Source organism: Ictidomys tridecemlineatus, chromosome 1 (assembly GCF_052094955.1).
Source record: "Ictidomys tridecemlineatus isolate mIctTri1 chromosome 1, mIctTri1.hap1, whole genome shotgun sequence".
Classification (NCBI taxonomy): Eukaryota; Metazoa; Chordata; class Mammalia; order Rodentia; family Sciuridae; genus Ictidomys; species Ictidomys tridecemlineatus.
This window is the reverse complement of record NC_135477.1, coordinates 128,898,394-128,920,045: the sequence shown is the minus strand read 5'-3', so window position 1 is coordinate 128,920,045 and position 21,652 is coordinate 128,898,394. Positions and strand designations below refer to the sequence as shown.

At 46.7% G+C, this 21,652-nt stretch overlaps 1 protein-coding gene across 2 annotated transcripts in view; it reads right to left on the bottom strand.

Annotated features, from left to right (window-relative positions):
• The window catches only part of Afap1l1 (actin filament associated protein 1 like 1), a 61,727-nt gene that overhangs the window by 12,819 nt on the left and 27,256 nt on the right, over positions 1 to 21,652 (bottom strand). Inside the window, exons 3-15 of one of the 2 annotated variants that reach the window (XM_013358182.4) lie at positions 21,526 to 21,609; positions 20,736 to 20,833; positions 19,554 to 19,662; positions 15,153 to 15,251; positions 14,355 to 14,566; positions 12,604 to 12,783; positions 9,915 to 10,007; positions 6,717 to 6,810; positions 6,326 to 6,478; positions 4,647 to 4,858; positions 3,032 to 3,177; positions 2,381 to 2,453; positions 1,543 to 1,654 (exon numbers count right to left, since the gene is read on the bottom strand). In XM_013358182.4, the coding sequence (XP_013213636.1) occupies positions 1,543 to 1,654; positions 2,381 to 2,453; positions 3,032 to 3,177; positions 4,647 to 4,858; positions 6,326 to 6,478; positions 6,717 to 6,810; positions 9,915 to 10,007; positions 12,604 to 12,783; positions 14,355 to 14,566; positions 15,153 to 15,251; positions 19,554 to 19,662; positions 20,736 to 20,833; positions 21,526 to 21,609 (1,665 nt within the window). The remainder of the gene's footprint in view (positions 1 to 1,542; positions 1,655 to 2,380; positions 2,454 to 3,031; positions 3,178 to 4,646; positions 4,859 to 6,325; positions 6,479 to 6,716; positions 6,811 to 9,914; positions 10,008 to 12,603; positions 12,784 to 14,354; positions 14,567 to 15,152; positions 15,252 to 19,553; positions 19,663 to 20,735; positions 20,834 to 21,525; positions 21,610 to 21,652) is intronic. The other variant, XM_040272272.2, reaches the window with a different exon arrangement.

Here is a 21,652-nt window from a genome sequence, read left to right as displayed (position 1 = left end):
TTATGGTATTTTGTTATAGCACCCTAAGTGGGCCAAGACACCTTTTATTTATGTTCTTCAAACAATGTTGTTGGACTACATTAGTGGTTACATTAGTGGTTTCCCACCACTCTTCAAGGAACCCTGTGACTTCATAGTGATGGCCAACACTGATAGCTAGGGGAATGAGTGGGCTTCAACAAGAGTAGCTCCGTTTTTACATCTCTTTCATAAATTGGTTTTTCTGCTTATTTCAGTTTTTCATTTTAAAATGGGCTTTTCATAAGGCCCTGTATTTCCAGTGCCTATGAATAGCATATAAAGAATGTTACACAACATTTCTTTAGTTATTTAGAGAGGGAGCTCAAAACATGCTGCACCCCCCCCTTTTCTTTCTTTCTTCCTTAATGCTGAGAATGGAACCCAGGGCCTCAGGCTTGCAAGGCAGATGTTGTAGCAATGGCTACATCCCTAGCCCAAGGAGGGAATTCAGACCTAGAGATGGGAAAGGACTTTACCAAACTTGTGTTCCAAAGAAGACAGATCATCTCACTCCCAGGAGGGAAGAACTATCCAAATGAAATGGAGCTACAGTAAAGTTTTTTTTTTTTTTTTTTAAATCTTAAAAAAGCAAAGAATAGAACCTCATTTTTTTTTTTTCAGGTGCAAAGGAAGAAAAGTAAGGAAGGAAGAAAAAAACTCTTGGAACAGGCTTTCCTACAGGAAGCTAGCTTCTCATAGTATAGCAATAATTCACATGAGTACAGAGGTTAGTGTTAGAAATCAGACAGAACTTAAAGAGGCATCTGATGTACTTAGTTATCATTGTGCAGTGTGGCAATCGAGCAATTCACCAAGACCCACAGCATGCTAGGTGGAGCTCGGCCTGGGACAGAGGTGAGCCATGGCTCTCACGGCAGCCCCCTCCAGGTTGTGTGGAGGGATTTAGTTCTCCACTTATAATCACAGATCAGAAATCATAAATTATTAGCTTCAGAAACAGATACAACTTGAAGATGACTTCTCTCATTGTCTCTCTCTCTCTCTCTCCATATATATATATATGCATATGCATATATAAGACAATCAGTGTTAAACTTTATAAAAATTAATTACTAACATTATTAAAATTTCATATAAAGTCCAGATTTCTGGCATTTTGAATAATCAGTAAATCTGGCAACAGGGGCTGGCACTGGACCACTGAAGTGAGCTGGCGGTCACCTATAGAGTTGGGCCTGAGTGCTCCAGTTCCCTTAGCCCTACCTCCAGTCAATTTCCCTCTGAGGCTATCTGCCAGCTTCCTTTTTTTCAGTGTGCATGTGTTGTTACCTTTTTTTTCAGTGCTAGAGATGAACCCAGAGCCTTATGCATGCTAGGCAGGTGCTGTACCACTGAACAACACCCCAATCCCTATTACTTTTTGTAGGGCATTTTCTTATGACTGACTTTACTCATTTATTGACCTGCCTGAACCTGGAGGAATCTGATTTTGAGAACTGTGCTGTAGGCTACTTCCCTTTCCTGTCCCTGCTTAGCAGGGAAGGCCCACACAGAACTCACTGGAGGCATGGCGTTTGACCTTGACCTGTGGATCCACTCGATGGGACTTCTCACTGCAGGAGGAGGCATGGCGTTTCACCTGGGCTCCAGTGGGGCGCTCAGGCTCCTCATCCTAAGTGGGAGATGTAGGAAAATGATTAAGTGCAAGAGGCTAAGGCTGCAATGCAGAGATGTGTTCCCTGTCCGTTCTGAAATTTGTGCAGTACTTGACAGTTTATAAATGACTTTCCCTGGTGTTATATTATTTGAATCTCCTACTATCAAAGGCAGCAGAAGGCAACTCTAAACTGGAGTACCTATGAGAGAACTAGGAAGTCTGAAAAGACTGTGGTATGCTGCCACAAGCATTCTGGGACATGTGACAGGTACCGAGGACTCAAGTCAATGAGCTGACTCCTCCTTGTTTTTGTGAGCAAAACAGGGAGACAACCCTGTTTTGCTGAAATCTAGACTGAAAGCCTTGCAGGTGGCCAATAGGCAGCATCTACCCCTAACAACATGGAACAAACAGCTCAGTTCAGAGTGGTAAGCAGAGGAGGAGAGCCCAGCTCCTTGCTGAAAGTGGACACAGTGCCTTATATTTCTGGAGTGCTTAGCAGTCTAAAGAGCCTCTTTTTTCCTCCTGACCTGGGGCTCTTTCCACTGCACCACCCGGCCTCCTGTGCTAGGGATTCCTCCTCCTGAACCATCATCTGTCAGAAGACGGGACTCCCCTTTGAGCTGCCAGTTAAATGAAAACCATTTCTCTGAAGCAAAGGATAAAAGGGTCACTGAGGGAAAGAAAGAAATAGAAGAAATGGCCTTTATTATGTTCCCAAGCAACCCCAAGGGACCATACCTGCATCTTTTCATAAGGAACATCATCATAGACTCTGGGCTCAGGCCACTGATCCTGGCAGGATCTTGCATATCTAGAAAATGAAAGGTACAATGATGGTGATGAAGTTTGCAGTTTATAGTGTTTTCCTGTCCACTCTCATTTGATCCTGGCAGCAGCTCTTAATGTGGGTCAGCAGATCATGTGCTGTGTGAGCACTTCACGGGAAGGGACCCACATGATTCTCACAATAGCCCAGAGGGCAAGCGATTCATCAGAGCCTTTCTGTAAGTCAGGAAACAGAAGATCCAAGATGGCAAGCAGTCAGCCCACATTTCTACAGCTGGTGGTAATTAAGCTGGGACTTGAACGTAGAGTCTCCAATGCTTAACTCCATGGAATAGCCACATGTCCCCTGCATACTCAAGGACAGCTTAATGTCTAGTAGCCTGAGGGTCGAGCCCATTACTCCAGAGATTCCCCAGTTTTGCTCATTCCACATCTTGCCTTGACCCTGGCCTACGTCCCTCAGCCAGTTCCTTCCCCCAAGTTTAGCTTCCCAAACTCTTCCTCCCTTTCCTTCCAGTGCCCAAGGCTGGACACAGATACATTGAGATTGAGCTGAGACAGGAAAAGTCATGGGCAGCTGTGTGCTGAGGGACTGGCCCTTACAGGAAGGAGTTGCGCCCAGCACTGACAATGCTGGTTAAGGTCTCCACGTCCACGTAGTCATAGTGCAGCGCCTCTGGAGTGACTTTGGAGCCCATCTCCACCAGCAGCAGCCCAAGCCAGCGACCCATGTCCTCTGAACAGCTCGCCTGGGGGAGAGGAGGCACAGTGAAGTTCATTTTCACACTGTGGGGCCTCTGGCTTCCTGCTCACTTCAGCCAAACCCACAAATATTTATAAGTGCCTATTATGTACCCACTTCTTAGGAACCAAAGAGGAATAAGACTTGGGGTCTGTGCAACCATTTGGATATAAAAACAACATTTAGGTGTTCTCTGAAATTTTTGAAAACTACTTACTTTTCTCTTAGGGGAAGCAATTGCTCATACAACTCAATTTTTACTTGCATTGTAATTGCCAAATAATTACAGTACTATAGGGGAAGCCTCCTTTAAGTTGCTGGTTAGCTAAACGCATACTTAATTCTCATTTAGAAAGCATTGTTATAAAATCAACTTAGCTTGCAGATGATAAAAGTGAATAAAGGAAGTACACTTTGTGCTAGAAACTCTGTATCTAAGTTAATGAAATAAGAGACCTATCTGAAGCTATGAGAAATAAAAGCAAATTACAGAGGCAATATTTCTTGAAATTTAAGAACTGAGAGAGGCAGTGGGTAACTGGGCAAAGAGAACAAGATCAACAGATTGAGTTTTAATCCTGTGGGGCACTATGTAAAGCATTAGACAACCCTGGCCTCAGTTTCCTTATCTATAATACAGGAAGATAGGTATTTTAAGTTTTCTTCCAGTGTCAACATTTTAAATTCAAATAGTCAGTAGGATTCTGAGAGTCAATGTGTTTTGCATGACCTCCGGAGGAACTCAGTGTCTATGGGTAGGAAGCACAACGAATACATGAAATGAATTCATTTTTCATTTATCCATTGTGCAACAAATGCTTATTGAGTGCACAGTATATGCCAGGCATCATGCAGACTTCTAGAAAAATAAAAGTATGCAGAACAGGCATGGTTTCAGCTTTTGTGGAATTTAAAGATTTAAACTCTATAATATAGAGGAAATATTTCTAGAAATTTGAGTTGCTTGATGAGAAGAGTAGGCTACATCAGAGGGCAGTGGTTCATCTGAGGTGGACTGCTGGGAAGGTTTTATGGGAGACTCTAGAATCAAATCTCGGTTAGACCGATGAAATGCCTTTCAGATTTGGGATTTCAAGGTCAGGGAGGATAAATATACTTTAGTTCTAAGGCAGTCAGAATTAGGATTAAAAACCCAAAATGCTCTGTTAAATTAGAATTTCAGATGAGTGACAAATAATTTTTTAGTATATTTAGTATGTCATCCAAAATTTAGTATGTCACACATAATATACAAAATATCATAGGTACACATGTTAAAAGCATGATTTGCCAAGTACTTAGAACAGGCATTTAAGCGTGTGTCCCCTGTGTTATCTTGCAAGCCTGCTGGCTCACTGACAGTAGCACTTGCTTTCCTCTCAGGCCCTGCAGCGTCCTTGGGCAAGGTTCCCAACAAAAACAGTACCCTTGGGCCAGAGCCCCACCACAAGGCCCATCTGGACTCTCTCCTCTCACCTCCAGGATGGCCACCTCCTGCCGGTTACGCAAGATCCTGAAGGCAAATGGGTGTCTGGGCCCAAAGCCCGGAGCCACCTCACAGCCCCGGAGGGCGATTGCGTTCACGTGGGTCCGCAGGTCCGCACGGTCCTTGTGGAAATACAGTGTGTTGCATTTGAGGCGGCACCAGCGTTCCTTCCAGCCCTGGTTCACCAGCACGTGCAGATAGCCTGGGAGGGGAGAGAGCAGTGGCTTGACCTCCCCACAGTCCACCTTGGACAAACCCCATTTGGGGCTGCAAATTTAGTGCATGGGCCACAGCCCGGGACAGACTGCCAGACCACTCTTGCACCCGCTAGAAAGAAGGTCTCTGCGTTCTTTTGGATCAGCTCACGCGCCCCTGCTTGGGATGGTAGGCATCCTCTTCTCTGAGTTTCAGTTTCCTAGCTGTGAAGTGGGCACGGATAATCCCGCTTGCATATCACTGCACAGCCCTGGGACCACACCAAGTGTGATGAAAAGGGCAAGAGCTGCTCCATAAATTGTATAAAGATACAACTTGCCTCTCCTCCCCTCCCCAAATCCAGAATTTACCCAAAGATAGAAAATAGTGGATGGTGCTGACACCTAGTGGCAGAGTATGGGAACAAAACTAGCCGTTCAAGGGAAAGAATTATAAAATTGAAATCAAGGCCCAGACTGCTCCACAGTTAACCACAGGTGCGCTTAGAATTCCCTCTTTTAATAAATAGATTAAAATTTATTATATTATTTTACTGTAACAATCCTGGACTCACTGATTTATATATAAAATATATATATATATAAATATATATATATACACACAGACATATATATTAACTTTTTTTAATACTTAATTTTTAGTTTTAGGTGGACACAAAATCTTTTATTTTTATGTGGTGCTGAGATAGAACCCAGCGCCTCACACATGCTATGCAAATACTCTACCACTGAGCCACAACCCCAGTCCCCCTGATTACAAAATATTTTGTGTTTTTCTTTTTCTTTCTTTCCTTTTTTAAAATGTTTCTTTATAGTCATATTCTCTTATCCTATTTTTTTTTAGTGGTAGAAGAATATTATTGCATATCCAAAACAGCTTTTTCTTTTTGTGGATCCAGAGATCAAAACTGGACCTTATGCATGCTAGGCAAGTGCTCTGCCTGAGTTACCCCCATTCAGTCCCTCAAAATAGATGATTTCTTATTGGATTACAGTAAATGGAATGCTGCATTTATATGAAAAAATGTTTTGCCTCCGAAAGCCCTTTTCACTCACATTGAGTGCATTTATATTGAAAGGTACTTAAATATTCTAATCCAAATCTCTTTATGAGACTGGTTTACAACTTACATATCTGGCATGTTATATGCTATGAAATGTTACTCCCCTCTCATTATACAGAAGAAAACTGAGACCCCAAGATGGGCAGTGATTTGGGCCAAGGTCATAGGGAGTACAGAAATATGGGGGTCGGTGGATCTTTCCTTTCACTGAGAGGGCCTCATAGGAGCCAAGTGATGGCAGGGTGTGGATGTTGGTGAAGTGGTGTTTAGCCATGCAGAAGACTGGAATTCTCTTCCCTGCCCTGGGAGCCAGGTAGATGAGGCACGGAGGGTCTCCTGGCTTTAGCCCTAGGTGCCTGAATGCCCTTGCGCTCTACATCCTGTACCCACCACAGCAGGGGACCTCCTCCTCTGCAGAGGACGTCTGCAGGTCCTCAGCCAGTGCTTTTTTCTTGGAGAAGCTGATGATGCGGGTGATCTTTCGGCCTGCAGCTCTGCTCATGGAGCCCTTCAGCTCTGCCAGGCTGCTCTTCTTCCCTTTGCCTGTTGCAGCAGAGATGGGTCAGGGGAGGAGAAGGAGCCCCTTGTCCTAGTTCCATCCATCCCTGGCCTTCCCAGCAGCCCTTTCAGCTGGCACACAAGGGACTAGTATCCAGTTCCAGGTATGACAGTCCAGGTCGTTTAACCTAGGTCTCCTGGACCTGCTCTGCCACTGTGTACCCACAGCTAAGGCCCCTCCTAGCTCTGGCAATCTTCAGCCTGAGCCAGCAGAGGCTCCTACCATGTTCGCAGGTCTCCCGGCGGCTGAGGGTGGAAGCACTGTCTCCCATGCCTAGGCTGTCGGAGTCTGAGGTCTGCTTTTCTTGGGACAGCCTCTGAGAAGGGACACAGACAGCCTCACGTCAGAGGAGACACTCAGAAGTACCCTTTTATTGGTTTAGTTTCCCCAATTCCCCACACACATGATAATCAGTTTAACGAACACTATAATGTACCTGGTATATCGTGCCAGGTATGGAGAGGACAACAATGACTTACTCATGTTGTGTCTTCGTTGTATAGTCTATTAGGGATGAGGCAATTAGTCATCACACATTGACAGCAGTGTCCTAGGAGTTTGCACTGTGTTTGGCAAGTGACAGGGAGCTGGGAGTGAATGTAGTGGTATGCTAATGTAATCCAGTGGTGTTGTGGGGTGGACAAGAGGGGCCAAGACTGAATGCAAAAGAGCCTATGGAGACACGTCACTCCTGGTCAGATGAGACTCCAGAAGGGGGCGAGCCAAGGTGACAGCAGGGATGACAGAAAAGGGATGGGCCAGCAGACATTTTCAAAATAGTTGAGACAGGACCTTGTGACCCATAGGAGTCCATTATGATCCCAGCTTTGATGGGAGAATGATAAGCGCGCGTGCAGACACACACGTTAGCAAGTTCATTGCCAGCCAACATCATTTTTACTCATACCAACTCCAGACCAATCATACATTCATTGATTCAGTCATACAGGGTCAAGGTAGCCTGTGAGGTAGAGCAGAGTAGTTAGTCAGATCTTGGAAGAAATTAGGACCCTACTCTCATTTTTTAGCTGTGCACATGTGGGAAAATCCTCTCATTTTCCCCAAGTTGGTTTTCTCATCTGAATTACTCCCCCTTCAGAAGGCTGCTGTGAGGCACCAGAGAGATGGCCCAAGTCTGAGGCCAATAGGTTGTATCATTCTTAACACCTGTGTGAAGGGCTGTTCTCCTGCTTCAAGAAGCTAAACTGTGCCAGCCAGGCCTGGGACAGGGTTAAAATGATACCCACCCACTTAAGAAGGCAGAATTACAGAGGTGAGGCCCCTGCCAAGGATCCCCAAGATCAGGCCCAGGGGTGCTTCGTGATAAGCCCCATCCTAGAAAGCAGGGAGGACACGAGAGGTCATGGGCTCTTCTTTTATGTCCATAGGACTGGAAAAATAATAATTGTCAGAAATGGGGTAGCACTGCCCAAGCCTCCGCTATAAATTGTAAAACAGAAGCTGTGGCTGTATTTGTTCTGCAGTGGTGTACAGACAGCAAGCTTTTCATCAACACAGAAAGCAAATACCAAGAAATGCTGCGAGCACTTTGGGATTAACTGAGGGATGATGACATTTCAACCCCATGATTCCACGGAGAAGCAGACCCACCAATACCCACATCCTCAGCCCCATTTGCACCCCCAAAACCACCCTAAATATGTTACCCTCCCCCAAAGACTTGGCTGCAGGAAAACTCAACTATATAAGCTCATCTCTACACATCCTGTGAACTGCACCAGTGCAAGCGCGTATGCAAGTGCGCGCGCGCGCACACACACACACACACTCTTTCTTTCTCACACCATCAACATTGCTTTCCTTTAGGCTCCACTACTGACAAGGCTGAGTGAGAGCAGGGCTAGGCTTCTCCACCAGCACCCTCTACACATGAGAGACCCCGCCCTGCCATAACTGTCACCTGATCCCATGGGAGTGCTTCTGCTGTCACCTCCCTTGACCCCCCTGCTTCAGTAACATCTTGCCCAAACTGTAAGGCTCACCATAAGTGCCATCTTCCCTACTCCTCCTGTCCCTCCAGCCAGTCCCCCTCACTGTCACTACTCAGGGCCACTCTAAACAGGGCTGACAGGCTCTCCCCGCCCTCTGAATTCCATGCTTCCTTCTGCTCCAGCCTGTTCCCTCTGCTTGGAATCCCTTTCTCTTCCCCTTTCTTGCTAACTTTTCATCTTCATATGAAAAGTGACTTCCTCAGGGAACCTTCCTGTACCTCTGAGAGAGGAGCAGGCTCCCACCACACACTCCCAGGGATCCTGGTACTTCCCCCCTTCCTAGAACTTCCTTGGCTTGGCGTTTGTAAGTCTGTGTGATTATTTGATTCAGGGCTCCTTGTTCACTGGCTTAAGTGCTGTGAGAGCAAGGGACGTACCTGTTTTTTAGGACTATATTTCAGGGTTCCCACAGTGCCTAGCATGGGCAGAGCCTTAACAAGTACTTGTCTGGTGGATGGTCGGGATGCTTCACTGAGATGGCAGAGTACTCAAGACTGTCTGGCTTTAAACTCTAGTTCTGTTTCTTCTTTCTTGCTTGCTTTCTTCCTTTTTTCCCTCACTACTGATTGAATTCAGGGCCACTCTTACCACTGAGCTATATCCCCTGCCCTGCCTTTTTACAAATTTTTGAGACAGAGTCTCACCAAGTTTCTGAGGCTCGACTCAAACTTATGATTCTCCTGCCTCAGACTCCTGAGCTGTGGGGATTACTGGTGTGCACCACCAAACCCGGCTCCTGTTTCTTATTTACTATTTGACATTGGATAAATCTTTCCATGCCACAGCTTTCTCATCTGAAAATTTACCTACTCCAAAGTTGTTACAGAAATTAGTTAATATATATAAAACATTTGAAATACTGCTGTACACAGTTACAGTCTATAAATACTAGCCTTTATTACATTCTGTAAGACCCATCTATGTGGAGCTTAAACCTTCCTGTAGGCTATGATGTCCTTAAGGGGATGATCTGAGTCTGAGTTCCTTTGTTACCTACAGTACCTGGCAAAAGGTAGGCACTGGTACATATTTGCCCATGGCCTGACCAGCTGACCAATGACTGCTTCACCTGTGTTCCAGGCAGCCAACTTTCTTTTCTGGTGATATAGTCCAATTTATTTTTCATGGTATAGTTCAGACGTGACCTCCTATCTAGACAGGGTGAGCCACTCCTTCCTGTGTTCATACTGCACCTTGGACATAGACACTCATTTATTTGTGCATTCATGCATTCAGTAGACATGTTCTAAGCACCTACTGCTGTGCCTGCTCTGTGCGGGGCATGCATTGCTTGTTTGGCTCCATCAGTGGAATCTGGCTTCCCCACCAGCCTGTGATATCCCCTGGGGTGGGGTCCATGTTGAATGCCCACTGCCTGGTCAGGAGGGCTTAGTAGAGACAGACGTACCTTGTCCAGGTCCAGCTTGCACTGGAGCACCGGGGATCTGGGAGCCTCTGTACCCTCAGCTCCCCCAGTTGGCCTGCTGACCTCTCGGATGACCTGTGGAGAGGACACACAGCCAGGAAAAGATGGTCACGAAAGGTCTGGAGGCAAAAGGATGATTGGGTTTTGTATGATCAGGGCTGTTATACAGAGGAGTGGATGCAGACACTTGCACAAGCATGGGGTATATCAGAGTCTGAAAGGCTTCCTTCTGTATCTGTCCCTTGGACTAAGAGGATACAGGGCTAGAAACCAAGAGACTTAGTTTCATTGCTGATTAGTTGTGTGTCTTGACAAAGCTACTTCTGCCAGGCATGGTGGCACATGCAACTTAGGAAGCTGAGGCAGGAGGATGGGGAATTCAAAGCCAACCTCAGCAACTTGGTGAGGCCCTTAGAACTCAGTGAGACCCTGTCTCAAAATAAAACATAAAAAGGGCTGGGGATGTGTCTCAGTGGTTAAGTGTCTCTGAGTTTAATCCCTGGTAAAAAAAAAAAAAAGAGAGAGAGAGAAGAAAAGAAAAAAGAAAAAGCTACTTCTTTGCTCTGGGCCTCCATTTCCATATCTGTAACATGAGAACACTGGTCCTCTGCTGGGGCTGCTGAGGCTGCAGAGAGTTAGACTGTGGATGTGAGGGGTGATATGAACCAGAAAGGCTTGCAAGGCAAGAGCCTGCTTCTGTGACCAAGGGAGGAGCTGGGGTCATCATCTCTATGTCAGTGATAAGGAAACAGAGTCACTCACTCATTCAAGGTTGCAGCAATAAGCATGTAGATCATAAAGTAATGATAGCCACCATTTGATGCTAACCCATCAGGCATTTTATCTCCACAGCAACCAGTGATCCTCAAGTTGCAGGTTAGGATGATGAGACTCAGAGAGGTGAAGCCATATGTGGGTAGTGGCAGAGCCAGAAACTAAAAGCAAACAGTATGGCTGCAGGCTCTTAACCTTTAGATAAAATGTTAAGGCAAGCAGGCTCCTCTCTTTTTTGCAGTACGGAGGATAGAGCTCAGGGGCACTCTGCTACTGAGCTACATCTCCAGCCCTTTTTATTTTTTATTTCAAGGTAGGGTCTCACTAAGTTGCCCAGGTTAGCCTTGAACTTTCTGAGGCTGGCCTCTACTTATGATTCTCTTGCTTCAGCCTCTCAAGGATTATGGCTGACAGGAGTCTTGTAGCTCAGTGCTGGGGCTCCATCTTCTGACCCATCTGGCCCTAGGAGGCAGAGGTTTCCCCACCAGGCGGGTTCTCTCACTTCCTTCCCCTCCTGAGACAAAAGCAGTCAGGAGAAGCACCAAACATTCCACGCAAGAGCTGGTTATCACAGGAAGGAAGGGAGGGAGGGAGGTGCTTGGTTTCCTTGTTCCAGCAGGGAGATCAGAGGAGGAGGGAGAGAAAGGTGTCAGAGTGGAGCAGAGGTCTGTGCAGGGGGAGGTCGGCTGTAGACGACTGGGACTGGAGCATCGCCAATATTGCAGCAGTCACTGACAGTTACTGACACCTGCTGTCTGCCAGGTGCTGTGCCGAATGCTCCCTAACATCTTCACAAGAACCATTTTACAGACAAGGAAATCATGGCACAGGGCAGCAAAGTCATTTGTAGAAGACCACACAGCCAGTGAATGCTGCTTATCCTGGGACTTGAGCCAAGTCTATATGCCACCAAAGTCTTCCTTTGTCATAACCATGTCACTGTGTCTATGCCTTTGGAATAGATCTACTTCTTTGATTCAAATTATGGCACCAACCACTTGGCAGTGAGATCTTTGGCAAGTCCTAAGTGCCTCCATTTCCTTGTTTGTAAAATAGGAATGATAACAGTCCCATTGTGAGGGTAAATAAGATCACGTATGTGAAGCTCTCAGCACAAGCCATGGCGCAAAGTAAGTGCTCAATATGTGGTGGCTCTCATTGTTCTGTGTGGCCACAAAGATGCAGAAGTGGGGCCACAGGTGCTGGTTAAAAGGGTGAATGTTCCCATCTAAAACATGTAAGAGTTTTTCCCTCCCTCCCTCCAATCTTTCTTTCAAAATTTTTTTAATTGTGGTTGGACACAATACCTTTATTTTATTTGTTTATTTTTATGTGGTGCTGAGGATTGAACCAGGGGCCTCGCACATGTTAGGCAAGCACTCTACCGCTGAGCCACAACCCTAGCCAGCCCTCCCTCCCTCCCTCCCTCCCTCCCTCCCTCCCTCCCTCCCTCCCTCCCTCCCTCCCTCCCTCCCTCCCTCCCTCCCTTCCTTCCTTCCTTCCTTCCTTCCTTCCTTCCTTCCTTCCTTCCTTCTCCCCCCCGCCCTGTTAGTTTGTCTAATGACAAAATCAGCTTCCTTCATATTAAGCTCCCCATTCCAGGAGGTATATGAGTGCAGTTCAGACAAGCTCATAGTAGGGATGTCAGAGGATCCAAATAACTAGAGGGAACTTGGGTCCCCAGCGTGACGTCTGTCTCTTGCAGATATCCAAGATCCATTTCCAAATATAAGCCCCAACTACGTGCCGGGCGCCTGGGCTCAGGCTCTGACCCCTTCTACCCTGAGCAAGGATTGGTTCTTTCAGAGACAGAATCCAGCTCCATCATTGGGGTTCTGGAGAAGAGAGGAAGGAAAGAAGGGCGGCAAGACAGGAGTGGGGTGTGGGCCCCACATACCTTCATCCATTCCTCAGCTTGCTCCCGGCTCTGCAGTGCGAGCACCAAGACCTCAGTGGCCCCCTGGGTGAAGCGCAGCTCATGCCTCTTGTGCCGGCTGTCCTTGGGCACGTAGATGACGCTGCAGGCATCCAGCGCCAACCTCAGATGTGGCTGACGGTCCTTGGAGCTTTTGTAACACTGGACAAGGAGAGAAAGGGTCAGGGCCTTCTGGAGTGGAAGGTAGAGCAGGAAGCTACCCTCATACAAAGTCTCCAGGGAAGTTTGACTTACCCCATAAAGACCTCCCCACCCAGCCCAACTGTGGGCACTGTGCAAGGACATGGAGATGCCAGCCAGGGATGTCACTGGGCATCTTCAGGCACAACTGTCTAGTAAGAAGAGATGGATTGCAGCATAATACCAGGAAGATCATTTGGGTCTTAAGAAATAGAGAAGAAATGGGCTGGCTTGGGAGGAAGCTACATGAAAGGGCTGTATGGCAGGAATTTGGAAAAGGGAATTCTAGCAGAGGCGGAGGGCTGGCCTTGGGAGGTCGATAGTTTATCAATAATGATTCTGACTCCTCCCTTCTTCTCATAAGGCCAGCATTACCTTGGTGGGAGAAACTGACAGTGACATTACAGAAAAGGAAGACCACAGGCTAATTAATCTTCTAACAGAAGCAAAAGCCCACAACAAAAGATGAGCAAATGGAATCTAGACACATAGAAAAGCACACTACATCAAGACCAAGTGCAGCTTTCCCTGGGAACACAGCATGGTTTCATATTCAAAAATCAACCACAAAATTCATCAAGTAAATAGAAAAAAGGAGAAAAATCACACATATCAATAGAATCAGAAAAAGGCATTTTATATAATTCAGTATCCATTTGTGATATAAACTCTTAGCAAGCCAAGAATAGAGGGGAGGGATCTTCCTTAACATGGTAATAAGGAACATTTACGAAATCCTGCAGGAAAGATAAACGTCAGTCTTAATGGTGAATTACTGGAGCTTCCTCTAGAGGTCTGGATGGAGTTAGGCCCAGCTCCCCCCACTCTGTTTATACCATGCTGGAGGCCCTGGCCTGGCCGGGAGTTGGGAACAGAGAAGGCACAGGCAGTGGAAATAGGTCGCCCTGACCCTTGTACTGGTGCTTGCCTGGGGTGAACTTTCATTGCCCCAGGGTGACAAAGGGATTGTTTCACATGCATCTGTGTTAAGCCAGTCTTGTCAGCAGAGTATTTTGGGGAGGAACTATTATTTTTTTTTCCTAAAATTTATGCTCATCCACCCATTTTGGAGTTAAAGATGTATTTTCTTTTATAGTGGTGTTCTATAACAACAGGTGCTGCAGGAGATAAGTTTTATGAGACAGAGGTGTGGAAATCAAGGTGTGGAAATATAGTAGTCATCTCTTGGTCTATGGGATCATGGGTATTTTTTTTTAAAATTACTTTTCATTGTGTTTTTCTCTAGTTTTATAAATAAACACATCAGCTTGTATACTGAAAAACAACAGATAATGCTTTAAAGTGATAAAAAAAATTCTTCTCTGGCAAAACAAAACAAAAACCTTGGTGAGCTTACCTCAGGTCTTTAAGGGGTGTGTGTGTGTGTGTGTGTGTGTGTGTGTGTGTGTGTGTGTGTGAATTTTGCTTATGTGGAGAACCATGATCTCAGAAGCACTGGGCTTTGAGCTGTGCATAAGGCCAGGCCAGTGGTCCTCAGGCAGAAACACGTGAGTCTGCCTAAAGGCACTCACCAAGAGCTGGTCCTCCTTGATGATGGTCAGCTGCTTGGCCCACTGTCCAAAGCGCTTTTTCCGCAGCAGGAAGGCACATATCCTGCAGTCCCTCACCAGGTGCATGGAGGCCTCCTCAGAGGGCCACTGGTGCCTAGGCTGTGGCCCCTTCCCTTCCTCCTCCTCCTCATCATAGGACTCGTAGGAGCTGCTCATGGCGTCCGAGTCATTGTCTGCAGGCACCACAGGAAAGAACCTGTCACTGTGCTGTCCTGGGGAAGCCCCCTGCTCGCCCCAACACCCTGAGACCATAGAGGAAACCCAGGGCATGGTGTTGGTGAGGACTAGAGGCCTGCCTCATGCAGTGCACTGTGTTTTGGATTTACCACTTGCTTTGTGATCTTGGTGACTTCACTGGGGGAGCCGCAGTGTCCTCATTTGTATGGGATCTCCATAAATAATAGTACTTATTTCGACCAGCCTCTTGAACACCAAGGCATGGAGAATGTTCAGCCAAGTGTTTGGCATCCAGTAAAAAGCTGTGATTACCCCATCACCTTTGCAGCCTTTGTCTCAGGTGATGCTCACACCAAATCCCCATCATGGATAAGGAAACTAGGCTCCCCTAAGATCAGTTACCAAGAGTCAGGGCAAAGGCAGGATTCTGGGTTCCAGATTCCTATTCCAGTGGCCTTTCCACTGAACCCTGGGGTCACAAGGGCTTTGGAGCATCTGTGGTGACCATGGCTGGGGTGAGAGGTGGGGCACATGAATGCCAGGGGCTGGCTCCTTGTGAGGGTGGAGCTGGTGTGAACTTACAGGAGTTCTTCAGTTCTCCGTTCATCCTGGCTGCAGGGTAGCTGCTGTCTGCATCCTCATAATAGCCGTCCACAATCGAGTGGGCTGGGCTGCATCCATCTGTGGGGTTGTCGAAAGAGCTGAGCATGGAGAAACACAGACAGACCCAGGAGTAGACCCAGGGGCACGGCTGGGAAGGCCCTAGATACCGTGCCCCTTGTCAGGAAATACAGAGTGGAGCTCAGGGCAGTCCCACACTGGGAGTGGGGACTTGTCTCTGCATCTTGTCTGCTCTGGTTCCCAACATACCCTGAGTGCCCCTGTCCCACGGAACTGCCCTGCCAGGCCTATGTTCATGCTATTTCCTGTGCCCTCTTCTACCAGAGAACTCCTCACATCCAAGACCCAGGTCCAAGATCTTTCCTCTGACCTTCCCAGTTGGCTTCTCCTCAGTGACTCAGAACATCAGTGTGTGAGAGAGCATTTTGGTGGCAGCTCTGGTCCTTGCACTGTGGGGAATGGTGCACCAGCTGCCAGGGCTTCGATCTGCCTCTATGTTCTGCACAGACCTCCTCTTCTCCCCTCAGACTTGCTATTCACTTCCTAACACATCTGCTCCCTCATCTTGGAAAGGCAATTTTCCTTCAAAACCTCTGGAAATACAAAGGAAGAACTGGACCACAGGAGCAAATAATAATGCTCACACGAGCATTAGAGTAATAGCAACAGCTATTGGAGCTGAATGGTTAGGGCACATCCTCCTTTGGGGCTGGGAGGTGGTACAGAGCAGCGCAGTGGTGAGCAGGGCACCTCAAGCTGTTCTACATCAGAATCACCTAGGGGTTGTTTTCCAGTGCAGATTCCGAGGGTTGCATCCCTAGAGTCTGGGAATCTCTGGAGTGAGTTGGGCTGAGGAATCTGCACTGGAAAAAAATTACTTGATAGGAAAATTCTAAAGATACATAAAATAGAAAATGTATCAAAGTCTAATGAATTGGAACAAATTTATTTATAAATTTATTTTTTAGAAATATATGAAGTTGGGCTAGGGCTATAGCTCAGTGGCAGAACACTTGCCCAGCATGTGTGAGGCATAGGGTTCGATCCTTAGCACCACATTAAAAAACAAAACAAAACAAAAACAAACAAACAAACAAAAAAACCAAATAAAATAAAAGTATGCTGTCCATCTACCACTACAAAGAAAAAAATATATATATATAGAGAGAGAGAGTCATTTTGATGTAAGTAGTCCCTGAGGCTCAGCTGGAAGTTCGGCTGGTGAAGGGTTTGGGCTCTGTCAGAATTGAGCTCCAATCCTATCTCTTCCATCTCCTGAGTGAGCCTGGAAAGAGTACAGCCTCCCTGCATTCCGATTCTTCACCCAGGAAGTGAACAGCTCCCCACTGTGGATTAATGATATCATGCACATAAGCTCTGAGCACAGAGCGTGGCACACATTGGGTGCTGACAAATGCTAGCTATCATTATCGTTGTGTCCTTTGATTCTCAATGGGAGGGAGGTTCAGCCCCATTTTACAGATGGGGAAACAAGCCACACATGGCTGGCTGCTAGTGACAGAGCTTGGGTCAGAACTGAGGTTGCCAACTCAGGCGATGGAAGCACAGCCTCTCCTCCAGGAGGTCTTCCTCAGCCCAGTCCCACTCGCTCTCACACACACTGATCTTCAGAGCTCTGCTCTGGGTTCCCAGCCCCTCCTGTCCATCTGTTTCCTGAGGGCAGCAGCACTGAAGTTTCCCACATCTGGGACTCCCAGCTCTATCTCCCAAGAGGGGCTCGAGCTGCCTTTCGCAGCAGACAATCTGAGGCCTCAGATGCTGACCACACACCGGTGAGGTGGACTGGGGTTGTCAGGGCCAGAGCAGCAGGGGGAGCTGGGAGGGAAAGGTGTGTCAAAGAGGGACAGGACGAAGCACTGCAACACCTGGCAGGGCTGGACGCTGTGTGCCAGAGGAAGGATACTCCCTGATGGGCTTGGCATGAGCTCCCTGGACAAGGTCTCGGCCCTTCCTGAGGCCCTCCCTTCCCAGCTGCTCCCAGGAGGGTGCTTCTCTGCCCTGTCTGAAAGGGAAGTGAGCTTTCTGGGAAGATGCAGGAGTCTCATCTAGCTGAGGTGCTTGACCTGGGATTAGGGCCCAGCAGCACCTCTTCCCCCTCCTTCCTCCCCTGCCCTGGAGTCAGTGAGATAGGAAAAAGGTGCCTGTTTTACATCCAAACATGGATGTAGTAACTTGTAGCTGCTTGTAGTAACATGGAACTTGGGACAATCAAGGCTAAAGAGGGCAACAGATCATCTGGTGCAGACCTACCACAGTTACAAGGTAGAAACAACTCAAATGTTCATCAGTTGATAAACAGATAAGCACAACATGGTGTAGATACACAGAATGTTATTCGGTCATAGAAAAGAACGAAATTCTGGTCTATGCTCCAACACTGATGAACCTTGGAAGCATTATGAGAAGTGAAAGAAGCCAGACAGAAAAGGTCATGTAGTATGTGATTCCATTTATACAACATATTCAGAATAGGCAAATCCACGCTGACAGAAGACTGGAGGACCGCAGGGGCTGGGTGAAGGGGGCTGGGGACTGACTGGTTAACAGCAGTTTCCTTTGGGATGATGAAAATGTTTGGGAACTGGAGAGTAGTGATGGCTGTACGACACTGAGTGTATCAAATGCCACTGGTTGGACTTTTAAATAAAAATCGTGAAAATGCTCAACCTTGCATGTAGTTGACCTCAGTAAAAAATAAAATGCCTCATGACAAAAAGCCCAAGCAGTACAAAAGAACATGAGTGGAAGAGTATGTTTCCTTTGTTCAGATTTTTTTTTTTCCTTTTTGAGACAGGGTCTGGCTATGTTTCCTAGGCTGGCCTTAAACTCCCAGGTTCAAGTGATCCTCCCTCCTCAGCCTCCTGAGTAGCTGGGATTAGGGTGTACACCACTATGCCCAGCTGAAATACATGTTCAAATATATATATATATATATATATATATATATATATATATATATAATTTATTTATTATTTTTCAGTGCTAGGGTTGGAACCTAGGCCTCAAGCATGCTAGGCAAGTGCTCTACCACTGAATTACATCCCCAACTCTCTCCCCAGATTTCAGATTTCATCTCACTCAGGAAAACCTCATTAATATTTCTTACGTAGCCTAGAAAAATTATTAGAATGCATGAATGTGTGTATATTCATTAGGAAAAAAAAGCTAGACTCATATGTTATATGCAGTATTTTGTGTTTGATTTTCTTAAATGACTATATCTTGGAATTTGTTTTTGATCAGCACAGGCTTCTTTGATGTATGTATCCATGGTGTTTCTGGATGATGGGGTAGCATCCCACTAACATTATATACAAATTCAGCTCCACGTCATTCAAAAGCATAACATGGTTCCTTGTGTATAATTGTGTACAATGTTTTCAAGAAAGTGATAGCTTCTGATCCTCAAAGGAACACTATCCATTAACTCACTGGGGGGAGATCATGGAAGATCAAGGACTCTTCTTTGTGATAAATTTCAGAGATTTTCAAAGTTGATTTATTCTAGTGTCCTCTATATAATTTTACTGAGCACATCCAGCAGTAAAAATATGTAGATGGAATATTTATATATTTATTTATATAAGTTATATGTGTAATAAACTGTTCCAAGTATGTTCTTATTAGAGAATAAATGCTATATTCAGATAGAATTTTTAAAAACGTGTTAAATTAAATATTAAATAATATAGCTTCTAAGATTTCTGCCAACACCATTGTATGAATCTCTGGGATGTGCACATTAGAGACCTATAAGACCATGTGTCCTACCTTTTTCTTTTTTCTCTTTTCTTTTTTCCAGTGCTGGGAACTGAATCCAGGCCTTGCACATGGAAGGCGAGCACTCTACCACTGAGCTACACTCCCCACATGCCCTATTTTACCTGTTATTGGCTTGATAACCTAACCCATCATAAGATGTGATTCTACTGAAATACAATTTTTTCATCCCCACTCCATCCCCAGACAGGAGCAGTTGGATTAGCATCAGTTTCAGGGCTCAGAACAGGTTGGTTTATGTTACCTCCTTCCTATGCATGTATGTGAGTATATTTTTGTTTTAGGAGTAGAGGAATAGAGGTCCAGAGAGGAGAAGTGGGTGGTCCAAGGCCACACAGAACTGAGACTAACTCAAGTCCCTGGCCCCTGGTCTGCACCCATCAGTCCACCCAGATTGGCACTGCAGAGGCCAGAAGCTCAGAGCAGCCTCTCCTCAAGAACTGGTGACATGGCTGGGCAGGCACTAGGCCTGGCACTCCAGCTCCTGCAGGACATGGACACACTTAGAATTGGCTTCTCAGGAAGGAGAAGCCCATAAACCTGAAGGGGACCAGAACTTACTGTGGGAGCTGATGTACTCAGGGGACTTGCCTGGTCCCAGAGGAAGGGCCTCCTCATAGTAGTCCTCAGGGGGAGGCTTGTTGGGCAGTGGTGGAGGCAGGTCTGCTGCCTGTGTGGGGACAAGAAGGTGTGTGAGATCAGATGGCTGCGGAGTAGAGAAGAGGGGAACAGGAGGGAGCGAGGCTAGTGGAAGAGGATGCAGTAGCTCTTAGGAGGTAGGTAGACCCTGAATGGGAAGCCATAATTTTAATATAGTCACAGAGAAGGCAGAACTTAAGAGTGTATTTGTCCTGTGTTTCTCACCCTAAATTTTGAAGCATTAGAGCTTCTCTATAATGGCTGAAAGTTTTGTGGACTGCCAAACCCTGGTAGCTATACTTTTGCTTGAGCACATGCAGAATTACAAAGAACTACCATGAGTTCCCCAAACTCTGCCACCACATCCACATCCACATAAGAGGAGCAGCAGGACACATGCGCATGAGGCCTGTTATTTAGTGAACAGCTTAGGCTTTGTGCCAGGGGATTCCCCAGCTCTACAGCTAAGTTCTGTCACTTACTAATTGTGGGACATCAGGCGTATCACTTGCCCTCTCTGAACCTCTGTTTCCTTATCTGTATAAAGGGGGAATAGCAGTTGTATCAAGCTCACTAGTTGCTTTGAGCATGTGAAGGATACACTAAGTTGTCAGCAACTGGTACCATCACCATTGATGGTGAGGATAATCCACTATGGAGTTGACAGACAATGCTTGTCTCTAACTCTGTGACCCCCAAGTCTGGGAACCCTAGATCTGGTCCAATCTTTCATCTTGTGGGTGAAAAACTCAGGCTCTGAGAAGGGAAATGATTTGCCTAAGGGTACACAGAGACTCCCAACCCCTGGTCCACAGAATTTCCCATTACCTCTGTATGCAATCTGAAGTTGGCGTGGTGATGTGCTTCAGGCCTAAGGGGACAGACTAGCTCACCACATTCTCCCTGCTTAGCAGGACCACGGTGCGCATGCATGCGCTATTGAGTGTATGAATGCTTATTTGTGCTATTTCTGCCCTTAACCACCACCTTGGAGAGAGAACAGAGTCTTGCACACAAAGAGGGCCCAACCATCAGCCGGGGGAGAACTTCCCTCATCCTCTCTAGAGGGGCACAGGGCTTGAGGGTGTGGGATCCATGACTCACATTTCTCAGAGATGGGCTCTTAGCTGGCTCAGGGCTGGTTCCTTTGCTGGGCTCCCCATCATCCTCTGGCATGTCCCGAAGGTCACTCAGGTCACAGTCTACAGAGGATCAGGGCATTGGTCAAGGGAAAACTAAAGAGGGCTGGATTTGGGGTCTGGAGGTTTCCGAGTGAGGATTGGACTTCACATTGCCTCTACCACCTAGGTGGCTTAATCAATTGCTCTGGGACTCCTCCATGGTAACCTGGTCACCCCACCCCCTGCCTTGTCTGTCAAGAGGACCAAATCACATTCTTTGTAATGGTGCTTTGGAGGTTTCTGGCAATTGTGTTACAAAGGCTTGGTGTTCTCTCTAGGTCCATATGCCCCCAGAGCTCCTGCATAGACTGTAGTTTTCTCCTTGTGGTGAGCACTGCTCTTTGCCCCCAGGATGGAGTTGGGCTGGCACACTGCCTCCCACACGCTGGCCAGCCTGGTCTCAGGCCAGGCTCTGACACAGCTCTCATTTTCTGCTTAGACACTGGACTGCTCAGCCAGGGACCCAGGAGGACATGGCTGGCAGAGGCCGTGCAGGGAGAGAAACCCCTTCTGTACTGAACTCTTTGACTTATACTTTTCTTCCTATTGTTCCTCCAATCTCAGGAACATTTCTTATAACTGTAAATTCCAATTACATTTTCAGAGCTGGCAGAGCCCAGAAAACCCAAAGTGACTCCATGATGCAATGTTAGAGCCAGGCCCAGCCACCTGGGAGAGACGGTGTCAAAACCAAGGTTGGGAGAAGCACTTACCAAATTCTTCAAAGAGGGACTCCACAAAGCTGGGCCCCGAGTGGAGGTCAGCAGTGTTCACATATAGGTAGGAGACTTCCTTAGCTGGAAGGGAGGGGAGGACACTGGCAGTGAGGGGGGAAGGGAT